General features: G+C 46.3%; 1 protein-coding gene across 1 annotated transcript in view; it reads right to left on the bottom strand.

Moving 5' to 3' along the window:
- Positions 1–16836, bottom strand: part of GPR37 (G protein-coupled receptor 37) — a 199498-nt gene extending 182662 nt beyond the window's left edge. Inside the window, exon 1 of the mRNA XM_086967415.1 lies at positions 14828–16836. Within this exon, the coding sequence (XP_086823541.1) occupies positions 14828–15709 (882 nt within the window). The 5' untranslated portion in view covers positions 15710–16836. The remainder of the gene's footprint in view (positions 1–14827) is intronic.
- Positions 16837–17396: the final 560 nt, after the last annotated feature.

The following is a 17396-nucleotide window of genomic DNA, read 5'->3' as shown; positions in this document are numbered from 1 at the left end:
TCAACCTTGTACTTTTTAATTAGTTGTTGTACTTTTTAATTATTTGTTGTGCTTTACATACGGTTTGTTTCCCTAATTGTAATATCAAATGTTTAACTTTTCACACACGCCCTTTCTGGGAATTACCCTTTGTTTTCCTTTTACCATTATTATTAATTGTTTTTGGCCCAGGATTACCATTATCTTTTATCAACAGGTTAGAGTTTTTTCAGGGGGATTTAGTGTAGTTAAAGTAGGAGAGGAAAGATTAAGTAGGGAAGGTGACCCAGAAATTCCACTGATGGTAGTGGAATTTAGAGTATCCTCTACTACATCTACTAAGCCCGGCTCTATCAGTATAGGGCCTGTTCAGGGCGTTGGGCTGGCGTTAAATCAGAAGAGGTTGGGTTAGGAGAAACGACAGTCCCTATAGCACCTAAAGATGAGCGCTTCCCTGTTATTAAATCTAGGGAAAAGCGTTTTTCAGTTAGGGCTATTTCTTTATCTAATATAGCTGTAGCACAGGTTAAAAATTGGTCGATAGTTCCAGTGACCATCCCATCGGGGGTCGTGGCTGTCACATTTCTCTACTTTCCAGAGCGAAGTACCATAATGCCTAATAAATACAGTAAAACAATATCCTTTTAGCAGTGAGCCACCAACTAGACACAAAATTTGAAAGAGACAGGGCCCAGCCCGGCCTCTACCGTCCTCGAACGGCCACAGACGGCCCGCCCTTTGCCCGGGCTTAGCCGGGCAGCTGCCCGCGCACGTCATGCGTGCAAGTGTTAATCTAAATAGGGAAGGCTTTGGGGGCGGGGCGGGAAGAGGACCCAGGTGCGGCCAGTAACAGCGGCGCTAGGCTACCTGGTCCTCGCAGTTCCGCAGCGGTGGTGAATATGGCCCCAAAACAGCGTCTCAGACAGGCAGGCAACAGCTTCCAAAATTGGCAAGTCTCCCGTTCTGTTGTGCGCAGGTAGGAGAAAGTCCAGCAAATGACCTTTGCCTCGAGCGGCTCCCGCGAAGCGGGGGCCGGGAGGTGCTATATAGTCCAAGGGGGCGGGCGGGAAGAGGACCCAGGTGCGGCCGGTAACAGCGGCGCTAGGCTACCTGGTCCTCGCAGTCCCGCAGCGGTGGTAAATATGGCCCCAAAACAGCGTCTCAGACAGACAGGCAACAGCTTCTAAAATCGGTAAGTCCCCCGTTCTGTTGTGCGCAGGTAGGAGACAGTTCAGCAAATGACCTTTGCCTCGAGCGGCACTTAAAGCAATCAATTACTACACGTCTCTGAAAAAAAAAACACTGCAGACCCCAATGAAGAAAATGGAACTAAAAAGCAAGTCAGAGAATGTAAGCCTTAAGAATGCGGCTTCTGAACTCATGTCCAGAAGGAATACCTCCTGAGACTAGCTGAGTAACCTGATTGGCTCAAGATGCATGTAAAGACGGGTTCTATTGAGCGCTGGCTTTATTTACAACACCTTTGACGCAAGACGAATGCTGGAGAAGTGCCTGTGGTTACCTACAAATGTTTGGTTTAATATTCTTTGCATAAAATGGTGCTAAGGGTTTCCCTTAAAAGGGTCATAAAGTGAAAGCTGTCACAATAGGTATGAAACCTAATCAGATGCCAATGAATAAAGAAACATTCTGTAATACCTACTGTTGAGATTGTTAAGAGAGGCAGAATCGGGTAAAGGGAAATATTTTTATCTACATGGGAAGGCCCCTTCCAAGAACCTGGAAGGATGCATCGATTAGGGCTCTCAATATTGAGACAATGAGAGTTGTCCAATCTTCAATAATGTGAGAGGGGAAAGAGAAACCTGGGAAAGGTGCCTGACAATACCAAATATTTACTTTTCTGAATGCAGAATAAAGAAAAATAGGTTTCTACTATGTAGCATAGGATTCACTGCAAGCCATGAATGAGTAGCAGATCTGGACACGTTGCTAAACTGTTTACTTAAGAGTGGAGAGCAGTAATGTAATCTCAGAATGTGGAACTTGAACAAAATGCATTTCATGATTCATGCCAAGTCATTTGATATCTCTGAGTAGGAAATTGCAAATATGAAGCCTCACGGTACATTGTAAAAATATGTATAGGATAAACATATAGTATCATAGGCAATGGAAGTAGGAGTGCAGTGGGTGCTCCCGCACCCCCAAAATTAGCATCCCGGTGTTAAGAGGTCATTGAGCAATAAAAATGCCTTTACATTTTGTTTTATCTTGTCACAAAGGTCAAATGTCAATCTGTCTTTTGGCAAACTGCTGCTTATTCTTTTAAGATGGTGTTTACTTTTCTTTCTTCTTTTTTCTGACTACAAAGTGAAAGAATGTTGTCAACTATGTGAGAATCTTGCTGAGTGTGAAAGGAAAGGCTTTATCGGGCACATGCATCAAGCGATTTTGGAATCGCAAATGGTGCGAATCGCTAAATTCGGCCGTTTGCGATTCCAAAATCACTTTTTGGGATGCATCATTTATTTTTCATGTTTCGCAATTTGAGAAATCGCAATTTTTTGCGATTTCTCAAATTGCGATAGCATTTAAGAAATCGCAAATTTTGCGATTTCTTAAATGCTATGCATGATTCATTTTATTTTGCGAATTCGCAATTTTTAAGGGAAAAATTACCATGAAGTTAACCTTCATGGTAATTTGCGTAAAGTTTCAAAAATGCAAAAAAAAATATTTTTGAAACTTACATGTTACACACACACATGCCCTTGGGACATGTGTGTGAGTAAAATGTACATACATGACATTCCAGGGGTGAAGGGGGGGGGAGGGGGGTCCTTTGGACCCCACCTGCACCCTTGAAATTGCATTCTCATTTTGCGATTCCTTAATTGCGAATTCGCAAAATGAGAATGCCTTCCCATTGATTCCTATGGGCCTCTAGGCCCATAGGAATCAATGTAAAGCGATTCCTTATTTGCGATTCGCAATTAAGGAATCGCAAATAAGGAAAATTAGGAAATCGTAAAAAAATTGCGATTTTTTGATGCATAGGAATTTGCGATTCCTTAATTTTCGCAATTTAGGAATCGCAAATTCCTACAATGATGCATGTGGCTGTATGATTCTATTATTTCTAACACACAACAAAACATGAACTGTATTTCAAACTATATCAGCAGTAAGGAAAACACTTTATTTCTAATTCTTCAGTGTGATAGAAACAAATATTTGAAATCGATCGAAACAAATCCACACATTTGGCGATGTACAAATGGTAAATATTCTCTCAAACCTGATTTTCACATTATTATTTGTGCCCTGAAAAGTTTAATCACGAAAACTACACGTCTGTGCAAATTTCGAGGTTCTTTCAATGGAATACATGGTGTTTATAAATGACAGTGTGCTTCAAAATGCAACACCGTCTACATGCCACAACCTTACCACAATCATGTTGAATGGGCATAATTCATATGGCACACTTGGTCTTTGTGTGACGTTTTTCACAATCCCTATAACTTCAGTGATACAACACTGGCGGCAGCACTCCCAAGCTGGAAACTGTTCCAGCATCACTGTGTAGTGAGTTTTTAGGATCCCCGTCACATGCTGGTAACTGCAATCTGGTCTCAAATGGCCGCATACTGACATATAGATATATTATTTGAGGGAAGATCACAAAATTGCAACACTGCCAGCAAGTGCCACGGTTTTAAGTGGGCTGGGTCTCACCGGTGCTGAGCACCAGCCGTTTTTTTAGAGGAGACCTCAAAACGGGTCTCTATCGGGCTCTGTTGTGTGCCCTGGCACAGGCGGTCCGGACTGCAGTGACAGCAGGCGCATTGATGTACACTTTCTCTTTTCACTTTCTCTTCTCACTACAGCCCTCTGGTGACGAGTTAAACACGCTCCGCCTAACCGTGCACGTGCCTCCACTTGACGCTTCGCGCCCTTTCATGACCGCACGAGCTCTACCCTGCTCCTCCTCCTGCACCCCGGGCTGGCTGCTGAGTCAGCAACTCCTCCTGCCTCTTTACATGTTACAGCATGACCCAAGCTCCATCTGGGCTACAGCTGCGCCTAGAGGCAACTGAGTCTGCAGTGCGCGCTACACAAAACAACTTAAGCAAAAACAGACACTAGTGTCAGCAGTCACTGCGCTTTCTCAAACGAGCAGAGGCTGGAAAACTCACCCAATGCTTTGCACATATGGGACATAATAGGCGACCACACTATGCCATTTCAATTATGTAAATACCATGACTGATGTGCACTGCTACACATGGTCGCATATACGGAATAATTAAAAAAATAACTTCAGCCTGAAATGGCAGCACCATTTCCGCAGAAGGATTACACACTTCACTGCATAATCCCAATTTGTGAGGCATGGCAATCGCAACATCACAACAGAAATGGCACATCAATGGAAGCAGGGCAAGGACCTATCTATTTACGTTCTGATAATAACTATGACACAAGAGTAAATCATACACATGACTGGGGTCGACCCAGAAACAATGCGAGGAATTCTCTGGGGCACAAACCATAAGTAAGGAACCATATCAGCGCATAGGCAAAGGGCAATGTCCTGCACTATTTTCTATGACAGAGTTTGGTTGCAGAGTCTCATTGGAAGATGATGTTGCTCCTTGCTCAGAGGTCTATGTGCCAAGATGCCATTCGATATCTACTTAGCACATATTGTCACATTCGAGCAGTTTACGGCAGCATCCTAGGGTTCCCATTATCACAGGAACCACTGGCCACACTTGTCCAACCTGTGCCACCAAAGGGAAGAGCACACATCTCCACTTCCCATAACAGGAGCTTGCTAGACAGCATTAGTGTGCATTACAAGATTCTGGCAGATGTACCATGAAAAGTACTGCTACATGCGCTCTTTTCAGTGCATAGCTCCATGCTCCAATAGGCTGCAACACATGCACCACCATTAATAAGTACCAACAAGTATTAGCATGCCTGCTAGTTAAATGGCTACCCAATCCCCAAGTAGCAACCTCTTACTATCCACATACAGACATGATAACATCTCATTAAAACTATTCCACAGTATCCCACTGACAAGAGGTTATTGATAACCATCTGAAGAAAATCCTGCTGACTCCAAATCAGAATCAAAAGAGACCAGGAAAGCATTAGCGCAAAGGGTCGCATTTTAAAAGAAAAGAACAGCAAGGAAGCATTTTGTCTGAGGAAGTGTAGATTTAGATGTTTGTACTAGGGCTGGGTGTAGTCCCACTTTGCGAAACTCCATAAAGAGACAAAAAAACTCCACCGCACTACACAGAGTTCCGCAAGAGAAAAAGTGTGTTAGGTTGTGCTGTTCATGCTGATTTTTAGTACCTGGTGTTTGTCCCGAGCTGGAAAATCAGTGCAAACAGCACCATACACAGTGCAAGAGGGTGCTGCTTCTTTCTGCCACTCCAGTAGATTTTCTACTCGAGCGACAGCTTCCTCAACGTGAATGGATGGTTTCTCAACGCAAGCAGTTGCGACCATCTGCGACCACCCGTGTTAGGAAATCTTGCTGGGAGGTGGTCTAGCATTGGATTTTTGCAGTATTCTGCATGCTCAGTGGAGCAGAGAGTGCAGAAAACTCAGAAAACTATTCAAACCGAGGAGAGTTCACCGCCCAGGCCTAGTTTTCACACATTCAACACTACCACTCATATATACATAACAGAAAACTGATGTAAAGTTACAACCTTTCCAAACTTACCGTACATACCCCTGTGTCCCTTCCCTGGTCAGACCACTTTCTGGTCCCTTTTAAACTTCAACTTCCAGGTAAACCGTCTGACACCCCTCTCCCCCGAGTCCCTTCTCGTCCCTGGAAAAAACTGGACAAAATGCTATGGGATCACGCTCTGACTTCCACTCTACCTATAGTAGACCCTAATCCCTCGTCAGCCGAAATCCAACTTCATAATTGGATAAATGACTCCCTCGACTCAGTCTTACCACTTAAAACTCTCCCATCCAGTAGGAAGTCGTCCAAACTACCATGGTTCACTGAAGAACTACGCGGAATGAGAAGGAAAGGCAAGAGGCTTGAACGCCAATGGAGAAAGAACTGGAACACAGATGACAAAAGCAACTATAGAACCCATATTAGGCTTTATAAAAACGCTTTAAAAACTGCGCTGGCCTCCTACTTTGAGGAACAAATAGCCTCAGCTGCTAACTCTGCGAAAGAGACTTATCGAATCGTGAAACTCCTCACCAAAATACAGGACCCTCCTTCATCCCAGACTTGGATGGCGCAAAATGTAACCAAATGGCAGACTTCTTTTCGGCTAAAATTGCTAAAATCCTGACTTCCCTTCCAGCTCCTCCATCTGCTCAAACAGGTCTTGGTTCCTCTCTCCTCCAAGACACCCCGAAATTAACCTTTTTCTCCCAAATTTCCATTGAAACGTTTCTTAACGTTTTACAGAAAGTCAAAAGTGGTTCCCCATCAGACCCAGCCCCCATTAGTAAATTGAAGCTAGTTGCTCCCACTATTGCCCCCCTTTTTACCAATCTGATCAACGCCTCCTTTGAAAATGGTATAGTCCCGGCAAATTGGAAAAAAGACACAGTCAAGGCCCTCATAAAAAAACCGCACTTAGACCCCACAGATCCTTCTAATTTTAGACCGATCTCATTGCTTCCGGCTATGAGTAAAATAGCCGAACGAGTAGCAAATCAACAACTCTCGGAATTTTTAGAGACCAATCATCTTCTCTGCATGTCCCAGACAGGCTTTAGACCAGGACAAGGGACTGACACCGCTTTGTTAGCCGTGGTAGAGGAAGCTAGGGGCATAATGGACGCAGGAGGATCAGTGGCAGTGATCCTCCTCGACCTGAGTGCCGCCTTCGACACGGTGGACCATACTACCCTTGTCCAGCGCCTTGGGCTGATAGGAGTGTCGGACTCCGCGTTAGCATGGATCTCATCCTTTCTCAAAGACAGGTCCTTTCAAGTTGCGGACGGATACTCCGTCTCTAATGCTCAGTCTCTTAAGTGTGGTGTGCCTCAGGGTTCTTCCCTGAGCCCCACACTTTTTAATGTTTACATGGCTCCCCTTGAGGATGTTGTCAAGCCATTTGGCATTAAATCAATAATGTATGCTGACGACACTCAGCTCGTCGTCGCCCTTAACCAACCAGACAACGCCTTGTCCAATCTGAGCAGCTGCCTGGAGAAGGTGCATCAATGGATGTGCGATTCCAGGTTAAAACTTAATGGGGAGAAATCTGAAATACTCCTCTTGGGAACTCGTAACAAAATCCCCACATCCCTCCCTTGGCCACCATGCATGGGAACGCCACCTATTCCAAAATCCGAAGTCAAGAGCTTAAGGATATGGCTTGACCAGGATCTAAGTTTCAAAACTCAGGCGAGGAAAACGGCGGGAACCTGTTTCGGCCTGATAAAGATGGCTCGAAAGATTTTACATCTACTTCCGCTCCAGTCCAGGAAACTCCTGATGCAGGGGCTTGTGAACTCCAGATTGGACTATGGAAATGTCCTGTATCTGGGGGCCCCAGCCTCGGTTGTCCATAGACTTCAATGCGCACAGAATGCGGCGGCTAGAATCCTCACAGGAACCCCAGCGAGGAATTCGGCCAAACCAGCTCTCAGAAGCCTGCACTGGTTGCCAGTAAAAGAGAGGGTCAATTTTAAGACCCTGTGCATCACTCACAGAATTATGCACAACGAAGGCCCTCCCATTCTTAGGACACTCGTGACTCAACAGCATTCAAGTCGACAATTAAGATCCAACTCTCTTTCCCTCGCCAATGTCCCTAGAATTAGGAAGGCCAGAACAGGCGGTCGCCTGTTCTCCTATAATGCTCCCAGACTTTGGAATGCCCTTCCTCTCTCCCTGAGGCAAGAACATAACCACCTCAGGTTTAGGAAACGTCTAAAAACCCTTCTTTTCCCTTGAGCTTATCTTCCTGACCCTTCCTTACCTCAGTACCGTGGTCTTTTTTAGCGCCGGGATGCCCCAGGGTTGCTGCGCGCTGTAGAAAACTTAAAATCAAATCAAATCAAATCAAATCAAATCAAATCACTTTTGAGGTGCATGATTCATAATTTAGCTGTGAGTTACACATACTATGACTAGCCCAAGATTACAACCCAGATGATGAATCAGCAGAGGAGACTTTTAATGGACATGCAAATGAGAGATTTACACTGTAAACAGATTGATTTTGGAAGTGAAAAGGATGTATAAACTTTACTTCATCATTGGCCATCACACACCACATATTGGTGCAATGCAAATGATAAGCAGATAAATGCCAGGGTTTTCTTTCTGCACATTAAGAGGCTCATTATGATGTCAGGAGGAAAGCCTCTGCTCGACAGTCAGAATCTCCTCGACTGCGTCAGAGCCCTTCCGAGCGACTCGATCGGTTTACATTCCAACCACCCGATTACGATGTTCATGGTTGGAATGTATACTGTGGGGTCATTCCAAATCGGTTCCAAGCGACTCATTGAGTATTTATGTCGGTCGGAACCGCATCGTACACAGCTATAGACAGGATTTCCGCTCTCATGATTACGATGTCGATTTCCAACAGCCTTTCTGCATTGGCCAGTCTGACACTAAAAGGTTGTTGGAAAATGACTTTGGGGGCCCCTGGCATAGAGCCCCTAGGTCCAGTGGCCTAGGGTTGATGGCCGAGGTACCCTTCTATAAAACCGTGCACTCTGTGGCAGGCCGCATGGGGTGCCTGCGACAGGGTGCAGGGTATTCCGCAAACAGCCCATTTCCTCATACGAGAGTGTGTTTTGGCCGGGTGTCTGGCGGAACACGAGCTCCCATAGGGAACAACAGGACTCCGGCCGAACATTGTTCGGTTGGATCGTAAACCAGCGGTCGGAACCGCCAACCAGAAGTCGGCCGGTCCCGATTCTGAGCCGGTGTCGGGTAGTACGTAATGAGCCGCTAAGTGTGACACTTTACACACCTCTTCTCACGTTGAACTGTGAAAAGAGAAGAACAAGAATACATGTCTGCCCTTCAAGCAGTCCCTTCTTTGCAGCTCTCTTTCCTAGAATGTTCACTTCCCTCAAATGTTCTGCTTTCCACTCAGCCGGCAGTAGCACTGGCTTCTATGAAGAGGTGTCCACTGGGTGCGTGCGGCTAGACTGTTCCTACCATTGAGTGGTCTGTAAACAGTACTTCACATGCATAAGTGTTGTACATGGTGGACTTCCGCCCTCCTTTTTTTGAACCGATATTTATTTTTCATAAACTTTGACCCGGAGCAAGAGAGAGAAAGACGGAAAAAATTACAGAAAACGAGATAGATAGGAAAACGGACAAAGGGAGAAAGCAGGAATGAAAATGACCCAGGAAGAGTTTAATAAACTGTCAGGAAGTGTAGGGTGGTGTAAGAATGGGGCATTAGGTTGGGTCTGGATTGGGCACAGATGGTTTTTGGCAACCCTAGCTTTCAGCAGCAGTGGACTCCTATAAAAGGTGTTCGGGGCCTGCACTTAGTTTTCTTTAAGTTATGCACTGTCTATAAAAGCATCCACAATAACTGACTCACTCACTGTGAGATACTGACTCATTCAAGAACCTTAAGCAGATTGTATCAGGAGCGGTGCCTTTATGTTCCTACGGATTAGCAAGTGTAGGCAAAGAATTAGATGGAGCTTCTAGATGTGGGACCACCAATTACTAGGTAAGTGAATGAGCAATCATGTAGGTGAATGTACAAACCAGTGTTTATCTCAAAGCAATATGAAATTTTGCATGCACTTAGACTTTTGACTTTGTCGTCTGAACGTCAAAGAGATTAGGGAGAAAGACTGATCCACAAACTGCAATAGGACGAAGTAGACACAGGTCAAACAAACTCGTTGACGCATCACAAAGTAAAGTCTGGAGGGTTATTCTGAATAAACAACAAATACACAAACAATCACCACTAACATCCATTATAAGTGAACGCTCTCCATGCATCTTCACAATGAATATCTTGAAAACCTTACCAGATTTTACCATTTACCATTTGGTTACTCAAAAATCTTTGTACGTTTATGTTTTTTTCTGCGTTTTTCACCTCAAAATCTGGCCAATTCTGTACATAGTCTGACAATTACATATACTAATTAGGTTCTGCCATTTTAGAAAACATTTTTGTTGTTTCCATTGAAATATACACCAAAGTCGAGGGCATGGGGACATTCTTTCACCCCCAAAGCTTCTATATAGTGGGAGGTCAAAAACACAATTTGGAAGCACAAAGGACATTCCCTTAACTTCTAAACATTCTTTTTATTAGCAAAATGTGAAAGTGTGGCACACTTACATCCTCTTTATTCCAATCCCAGAACAGAAGAGGACACAGTCTTACCTCACATGCCTGGGTAGCGGCCCCATAGTCGTTATGATGACGTTTCTGTAGCGTTCTGAACTCGAAGGCCTCTGTGCACTAGTCCGTGGCAGTGACGTCATGCCTTTGGGCAATTGATTTAACATTGTTGCACTCGTAATAGGAGTAAATTAGAAACATCTAGGTTCTATTCCCTCCTTGAAGTTATATTTAAATTCCGTAAATATTTACTACAAGGTTCACTGCATTAAAACTTCTGATCATGTAACGTTTACCCAGCTGTTGGCGAACATAAATTACCACAGGAACCTCATCTCACATGCAGCGAGAAAGAGGAGGAAATAGAAAACTGCACCGAAAAGATGTGCACACACCAAGGTAAGTGCGCAGGTGTTTAATGCGAACAATGGCATCAGGCTCCAGGCAGCAACTGCCGTCCTGGCACCTCCGTTGTCCTCACATTCCAATTCTTTCAAGGCTCCCTACAGAACATTCCATTGCTTTCACTCACATATATTATATACAACTCAACCCAACATGTACACGCCTCCCTAGGTACCTGTGGCCGTGAGTTTTGGAGTTACTCCTACAATCACGTGAACTGCGAGTACAATGCGTGCAGCTAAAATTGCAAAACATCTGTCTTTAAATGAATAATACACATATGAAAAACAATGCAGCCTGCTCTCTTTTGCCTAAAGAGAAGCCTTGCTGCTAAATAATAAAACCAAGGAACTCTGACAACAGTGAATAAACGATCAGGCAGACTGGACACTCGAGCAGAATAGATTTAAAGCTCGAGTGACACACCTGTGTACGGCGAATAAAATACTATCTCATGTTCTACTGTGCTTTTATGTGCAGTTCCTGTTGCGGTATTAATGGCGCAACTGTTGAAGTGTTTGACTCATTAGAGTACAACACATTTAGACACTGTTTTATAGGAAGGTTATTCTGTGAGGCAGGTGCAAACAAATGGATTGCATGCCGTCTATAACGTCGTAGTTAAACCTGAATTTTATTTATCATATCCTACGTATGCGAACAGCTGTGTAGCCAACATATGCGTACTCCAGTTGTTCTGCACACTGACCTTGGACATGCAGTACACGAATCATCATTTTCGGCACACATCAGCAGCTGGTAGGAATTCATGTTAACCAATTTCAAATGATGACTTCAAGATTGAGGTCCTAGATGCAGCCCTTGCCTTTTGGACAACATAAGGGCTTTAAGTGTGACGGGTCCTGCTGGTGCTCAGCACAGGCAGTTCTAAAAGCAGGTGCTGCGACGGGCTCTATCGGGCTTTCCATTTTGCCCTCAGGTTGAAAAATCTTAACTCTGAGGCAGTGTAACCCATCCCACCTTTGAGGTAACTTCAAAGAGACTCGTTATATTTGTTTCATAGTCTCATCATGTCAGAACTGAAGCATTTTCAAAGTTATAAAAAACGAAGCCGTAGTTGTTACTTATTTAACATATGCAACTAACAACCATTGACAAAGGCAATAGTCCTGGCTTATTGTAAGTGTACAATTACTCGTTGTTTCATATATCTGGATGCAATGACAGAAGCAGCAACATTCCAGTCGAGCGGCCACTATGCTAAACACAGATTTTTAGCTCATGTGTTTCTAAGCCGCGCCCTTAATTGCATCGGCCGCGCCCCTTTGAGAGCCCCCCCCCGTTTTTTCATTTCACTTAAAGACCTGGTGACCATCATATATCTCACTGAAAAAAAGCCATTCAAATTCTACTCATCAGATAAACGTACCAACTCAAACCAATAGCCAACCACGAGGCACCAAAACTCCGTGTATAGATCACCCTGGAATTAATGTGAATGTTTCCAATTTCATTGCAGTGGGCTTCCAAAACCCTCTATTCCACCACCGGGTTCAATCACAATTAATTTGCAACTGGCTGACAGGAATTTCTATCTGGGTTGTTAGAAACGGGGGCGGGAGGCAAACAATGATGTATTCTGTCACTGATTCACTATATGCACATCTGTAAACATGTGCACATGTTGATACCAGATCAACGGTGTAAAAGACATCATTCAGGGACTGTGTGCTCGTGTACTCGGGTAACAGGTGTGCAGCATAGCACTAGCAAGCACAGACAGGGCTTTGCACAGAATGCCAGAACTGCAAGAACAATTATATTTTGTCATTTTAGTTTTCCTTCCCTTAGTAAAAACGACATTTTGGGCCATGTTTTGCACTGTTGCGCCATCCTGTGGTCTTTTATAGTGGAGCTGTAAAGCAGCTGCTCAAAGTGGCCTCATTGCAGCGCCCAACATGGGCACAGATGTGATGGACTACTGCAGCAAACCAGGCAGTCGGACAGTGAAAGGGAGCGCCTGAAACGATGCAGTTATTTATAATCACCACAATGGTATTTCCAACTTTTCAAGTGCCCATAAACTTAAACCGTACAATAGTACTCAGTGGAGATACAGTACTGCCAAAAATAAACATTTCGTATAGAGAATGTAGGCCAAGGGAAATCTGTAATAAAAACATGAAGCGGGCTACCATAAACGAGTGTATTATAGGGTTTGGACGCTCGCCCACACTGACGGCAAGGGAAATAGGTGCAAGCGTGGAAGACTGGGTTTTGTTTACTTTGTGTGCAGTTTTGGGAACCACAAAAACACTATCTGTGTAAGTCATAGGAATAGATATACAAACTGTAAATTTGCTCTTGTGTTACACGTCGGCCTCCTTTACAGAGGCCCATCAGAAATGACCCCATAAACTCGAGCAGTGTGATTCTGTTCCTTCTTTGCAAGCGTTGCATTGCTGAAGAAAGTAGGTGTGGCTGCATCACGAGCCACCTCCTACCTCAGCATCACTAGATGGTAGCAGGCTTCAAGTCCTGGGCGGCACCACTCCCGCTGACTGGCAGCAGGGGCTGCAATCAGTGTGTTATTTCAGTGCCACTGCCCACACACAGTCGGCATCCAGGCTCGCGACTCGCTTTGTGCCGGCTTGCCTCTGCATTGTTTGGCAGAGTCCCCGTATGTGCGCTCGAGCCTGGCAGCCAACCAGGTCCTTTTTATTTTTAAAGACTAATGAACAGCTGCACTGATTTAAGGTGCGGAGATTGGTACTTTAGTCATGCTTGAACCAGCAGGCAATTAACAGATTAACTGCCCAAGAAAGCTCTATTTATGTCTAAAAACAGAAAGGAAGGAAGGGGATTACAACAGTAGAGTATGGGGTTGTTAGAGGACAAGCATATAACGGCAGACACATCCAATAATGTATTTAAAGAAGGAGGTTGTTGTCAGCGTGCACCTGTTTACCTTGAAGCCCACAATTCACCTTCGTGAATAAAATGTGCGGTTTTATCTGCATATCGACCCTATTACGTTAATGTTTTTTTCTGCTTCACAGACATTTCCAGATTATATGTGCAAAGTTTAAGCTGATTTACCGCTCTTTTCCTAACCTTACATGTGCATACTGTATGTCACGACTACTGAAAGTATAACAAGAAATGGAAAACGTGTGGAATTTTGCATTTTTCTTTACAATGTTTGACTTTTAGCACTCGCAGATGCTCTGGCAAGAAGGGTCAGTGCGTTAATGAATCTCTACTGGCATCTGTTGCAATCTGTAAATCACAAGTTCAAGGCCCTGCGAAGCTAACTCAACACCTGTTGATTGTAGTGCGACAAATAAAATCGTAGTTGAAAGCACTACATAAAAATAAGTTATTGCTAAATTATTTGGCACAATTTGAGAAATTTCTGCAGCATTCATGCAAGATTTATGAGGAGTAGGGTACTGAGTAAGATAAGTCACCGAACACGTTGCAAAATGTTTGCAATTTTAAGCTATGGTATGACAGTGTGAAAGTTCATTCCATTTGCATATCATTTTCCAGCCCATTGCCCTGATACTCACCTGGAAACACACGCTTCTCTACAGCTAAGCACAAAACTGTGTGCAGGGGCGGCTCTAGGCTCATGGCGGCCCTGGGCAGGGAGCGTAGGTAGGGGGCCCCGGAAGAGGCGGTCCGGGTGGGGCGGAGCGCAGAGGCCAGTGAAGGGGGGGAGGGGGGGGGGGGGGGGGGGCGTTCAGGGTGTTTTGAAGTGGAACCGAGCCGGAGGCCGCCAAATCCCTGCCAGGGGCCGCTACGCAAATATGTATCTATCTGCAGAGGATTATTATATTAAGGATATATATTGGCGTGGATGCCCCTGGGGTTTGGTGGCCCTGTGCAGATGCACAGCTTGCACATGCCTAAGGCCACCCCTGCTGTGTGCATTGCGTGCCTACACGTCTATCACATGCATTTACAGATGCTCTGCTTCCTGGCCTGACCCACAAGATGTGCATATAAGCTATCAACTTTCTAGGCATGAGTCAGGCTTGTGCATGCAAGAAGAAGTGTGAATCAGCGGCCTAAGTGTATTATACTATTCGGAAAAAAAGACTTCAAGAAGCTGCCACTGCACTTTTTGACATTGGCGGCTGTAGGCCTTCCAAACTTACCTCAATGTACGGCACAATTTTGCAAGAGAAGTCTTCGAGGAGCCACTTCTTGGCGAGCTCGTGGAATATGACCAGGGGCAGGCAGAAGAAGATGATCAGGAAATCCCAAAAGGCCAGGTTGGCTAGCAGCGAGTTGGAGATGCTCCGCATGTAGTAGTTGTGGCAGACGATGCACATGATCGCCATGTTGCCCATGATCCCGATGACAAAGATGATTACCGCCAGGCACATGATGCCGTAGGCCCCATAGGACTCCTCGGTCAGTGGGTAGAAGGGGTTCTTCAGGTGGGGCCTCTTGCTGCTGGTGTTTCGGGGGAACAGCCCGTGGTTTATTTCCAGGTCATCGGGCACGAGGATGTAGGAGTCATTGAGGGCCAGGTACTGGGGTTCTGCTGGTCCCGTGGGAGCCTGATAAGACTCGTTTAGGTGCCCTTTAAGGTAACTCTCATTCCTGGGGTTCTTGTTTGTCCATCTGCTTTTCCTCCCTTGGGGGTCCCCGGATGCTCTCCTGCTCCTAGAGTGAAGACCCGCAGCAGATCCTGCAGGCTGTACGGACCACCTCGGGAGACTGACAACAGTGCCCCCCGTTGCCAAGGCAGCATGACTCCCAGAGTGAAACTTTGGCTCAGCACTGACTGACAGCTGTGTCTCGAGCTGTCCTGGAGGCCTTCCTTGAATGCTGCCTCCAGCACTCTCCTCTGTACCCTCGGGGTGCACCGGCGCCAAGGCTCCATGCTCCTGGGACAGGCCGAGTGGCTTCTTGATTTGGCGCAGCCTGCCCTGCTCCCGCTTCCCAGGGGTGCCGCTCGCGGTCACCAGGGCCGGGACAGTGGACGCCCACACGGTAAAGACGCACAACGCAAAGAGCCCTGGACCCCGCATGGCTGGAGGCGCCGGCCCCGCTCACCAACCGCCCAGCCAGGCGAGACTCCCAGGCATGTCACCGGATCCCGACCTCGGAGGCAGCCCAGCACCGAGGTGATGGATTATTAATTAGCCGCGGGCTTCACCATTTCTTCAAGTCCAAACCCGTTTATTCCACAGCTTGCAGCAGAAAAGACTCCATAAAACAAGCCACGGGCGTCTTTCTCGCCTCTCACAAGCCAGTGTCCTCTTAATCAACAAGTTCAAGTAAGTAGCCGTCTGTATGTGCTACTTACTCAGTGTTACGAGCTCAGCAGCAGTCTGACATCCAAGCCCGCCTCTCGTTGCCGTGGTACTGTCTTCATGGGAACTGTTGCCTTCCACTTGCACGTCAGTTTGCATCCTCGGAATTGCACCGAATCACCTCTTTATAATTCCATTAAAGCAATGCAACTTTAGAACAGAAAAGCAGCAGCCCTGTGATAATTCCGGACGATTTTCTTTCCTCGCCGCATTTAGTGGTCGGTAATGATGCTCCTCAGCGCAGAGCACAGGTAGGTGCACAGCTCACTCACCACTCCTTCTCAAACCCAGGCACGCACCCCTGCCTGCGCAGTCACGCGCTTCTGAAGTTCTCTGCGGTGCCTGCTGAAGTAGTCCGGTCAGCAGGGAAGCTGCGGAGTCCGGGATGCCTTCGACGAATTTCCCTGAAACTGCGTTTACGGGAAGGAGCAGGGTCTGGCTGTGGAGCAGAGTGAGCCCTGCGCACGGCGCTGCCATTGGAGGGGGCGCTGCCTGCGACGTGTGCGGCTGTGAAGGCAGAGCCAACCTCTTCCTCTCGCTCTCTGCCTCCCCCTCCCTCCCTGCCGCCACTCGGAGGCTAAGCCTCTCTCGCGAGGAGGCGGGATCCCCTTGTGGCCTCGGGCAGACTTGTCCGCAGCGCGCCTGGCTGCGTCCCTCGTGTGCCAGGCAGGGTCCTCTGCGTGCCGCCGGGTGCCCGCGCTGAGCCGTGCGTGCCCGGGGGCTGCTGGAGACGGACTTCTGCCTCGGCGAGCTGCCTCCCCAGATCAGGCAGCGAAGGAAAAGGGAGCCGCAGGGGACGGGAAGGTCACAATTACTACAGACATCGGGCCGGCTGAGGTTCGCTGTGGAGCGATTTTGTCTTCTAATCCACTTACTGTACCTTCTTGGAAGCTATCAGTGTGATGGGCTGCGTGATGCTAACGACAGTTACAGCTATTCGCTGGAGAGCGAGTTTTAAGGTCGTGAGCTATGGAAGAGAGAGAGAAAGAATGAATGCACAGTGGCGTAGCCAGCGTGTAAGTGGGTCCGAGTATAAGGAAGGAAATTCTTTCCCTGGCAACTGTTTGCACTGTGAACTACAAATATAATCAGTTGTATCATAATTCCGTGGGCCCATCACGCGTCCGGGCCCTGGTGCCACTGCACCTGCTGCCCCACTAGAAAGCATGCTGCTCTATATGCATATACAAACCTTAACCTAAAGGACTTTACACCCTAGTTGACAAGGCAGTCTAAATACCTTACATTCACCATGTACCTGCCTCACCACCACTCAAAAAACACATTGCCGAGAAGACCAAAACAGCCTGGTTCCTACTGCTTTCAATGGACAGGTACTGTCTGGTACTGAGTACCTGCACTTCTTTAATTTAAAAACGACAGTACCTGCAGAGTTCAGAAC

The sequence above is a fragment of the Lissotriton vulgaris genome, chromosome 1_1, assembly GCF_964263255.1.
Source record: "Lissotriton vulgaris chromosome 1_1, aLisVul1.2, whole genome shotgun sequence".
In the NCBI taxonomy this organism is placed as follows: domain Eukaryota; kingdom Metazoa; phylum Chordata; class Amphibia; order Caudata; family Salamandridae; genus Lissotriton; species Lissotriton vulgaris.
This window is presented reverse-complemented; position numbering and strand designations above follow the sequence as displayed.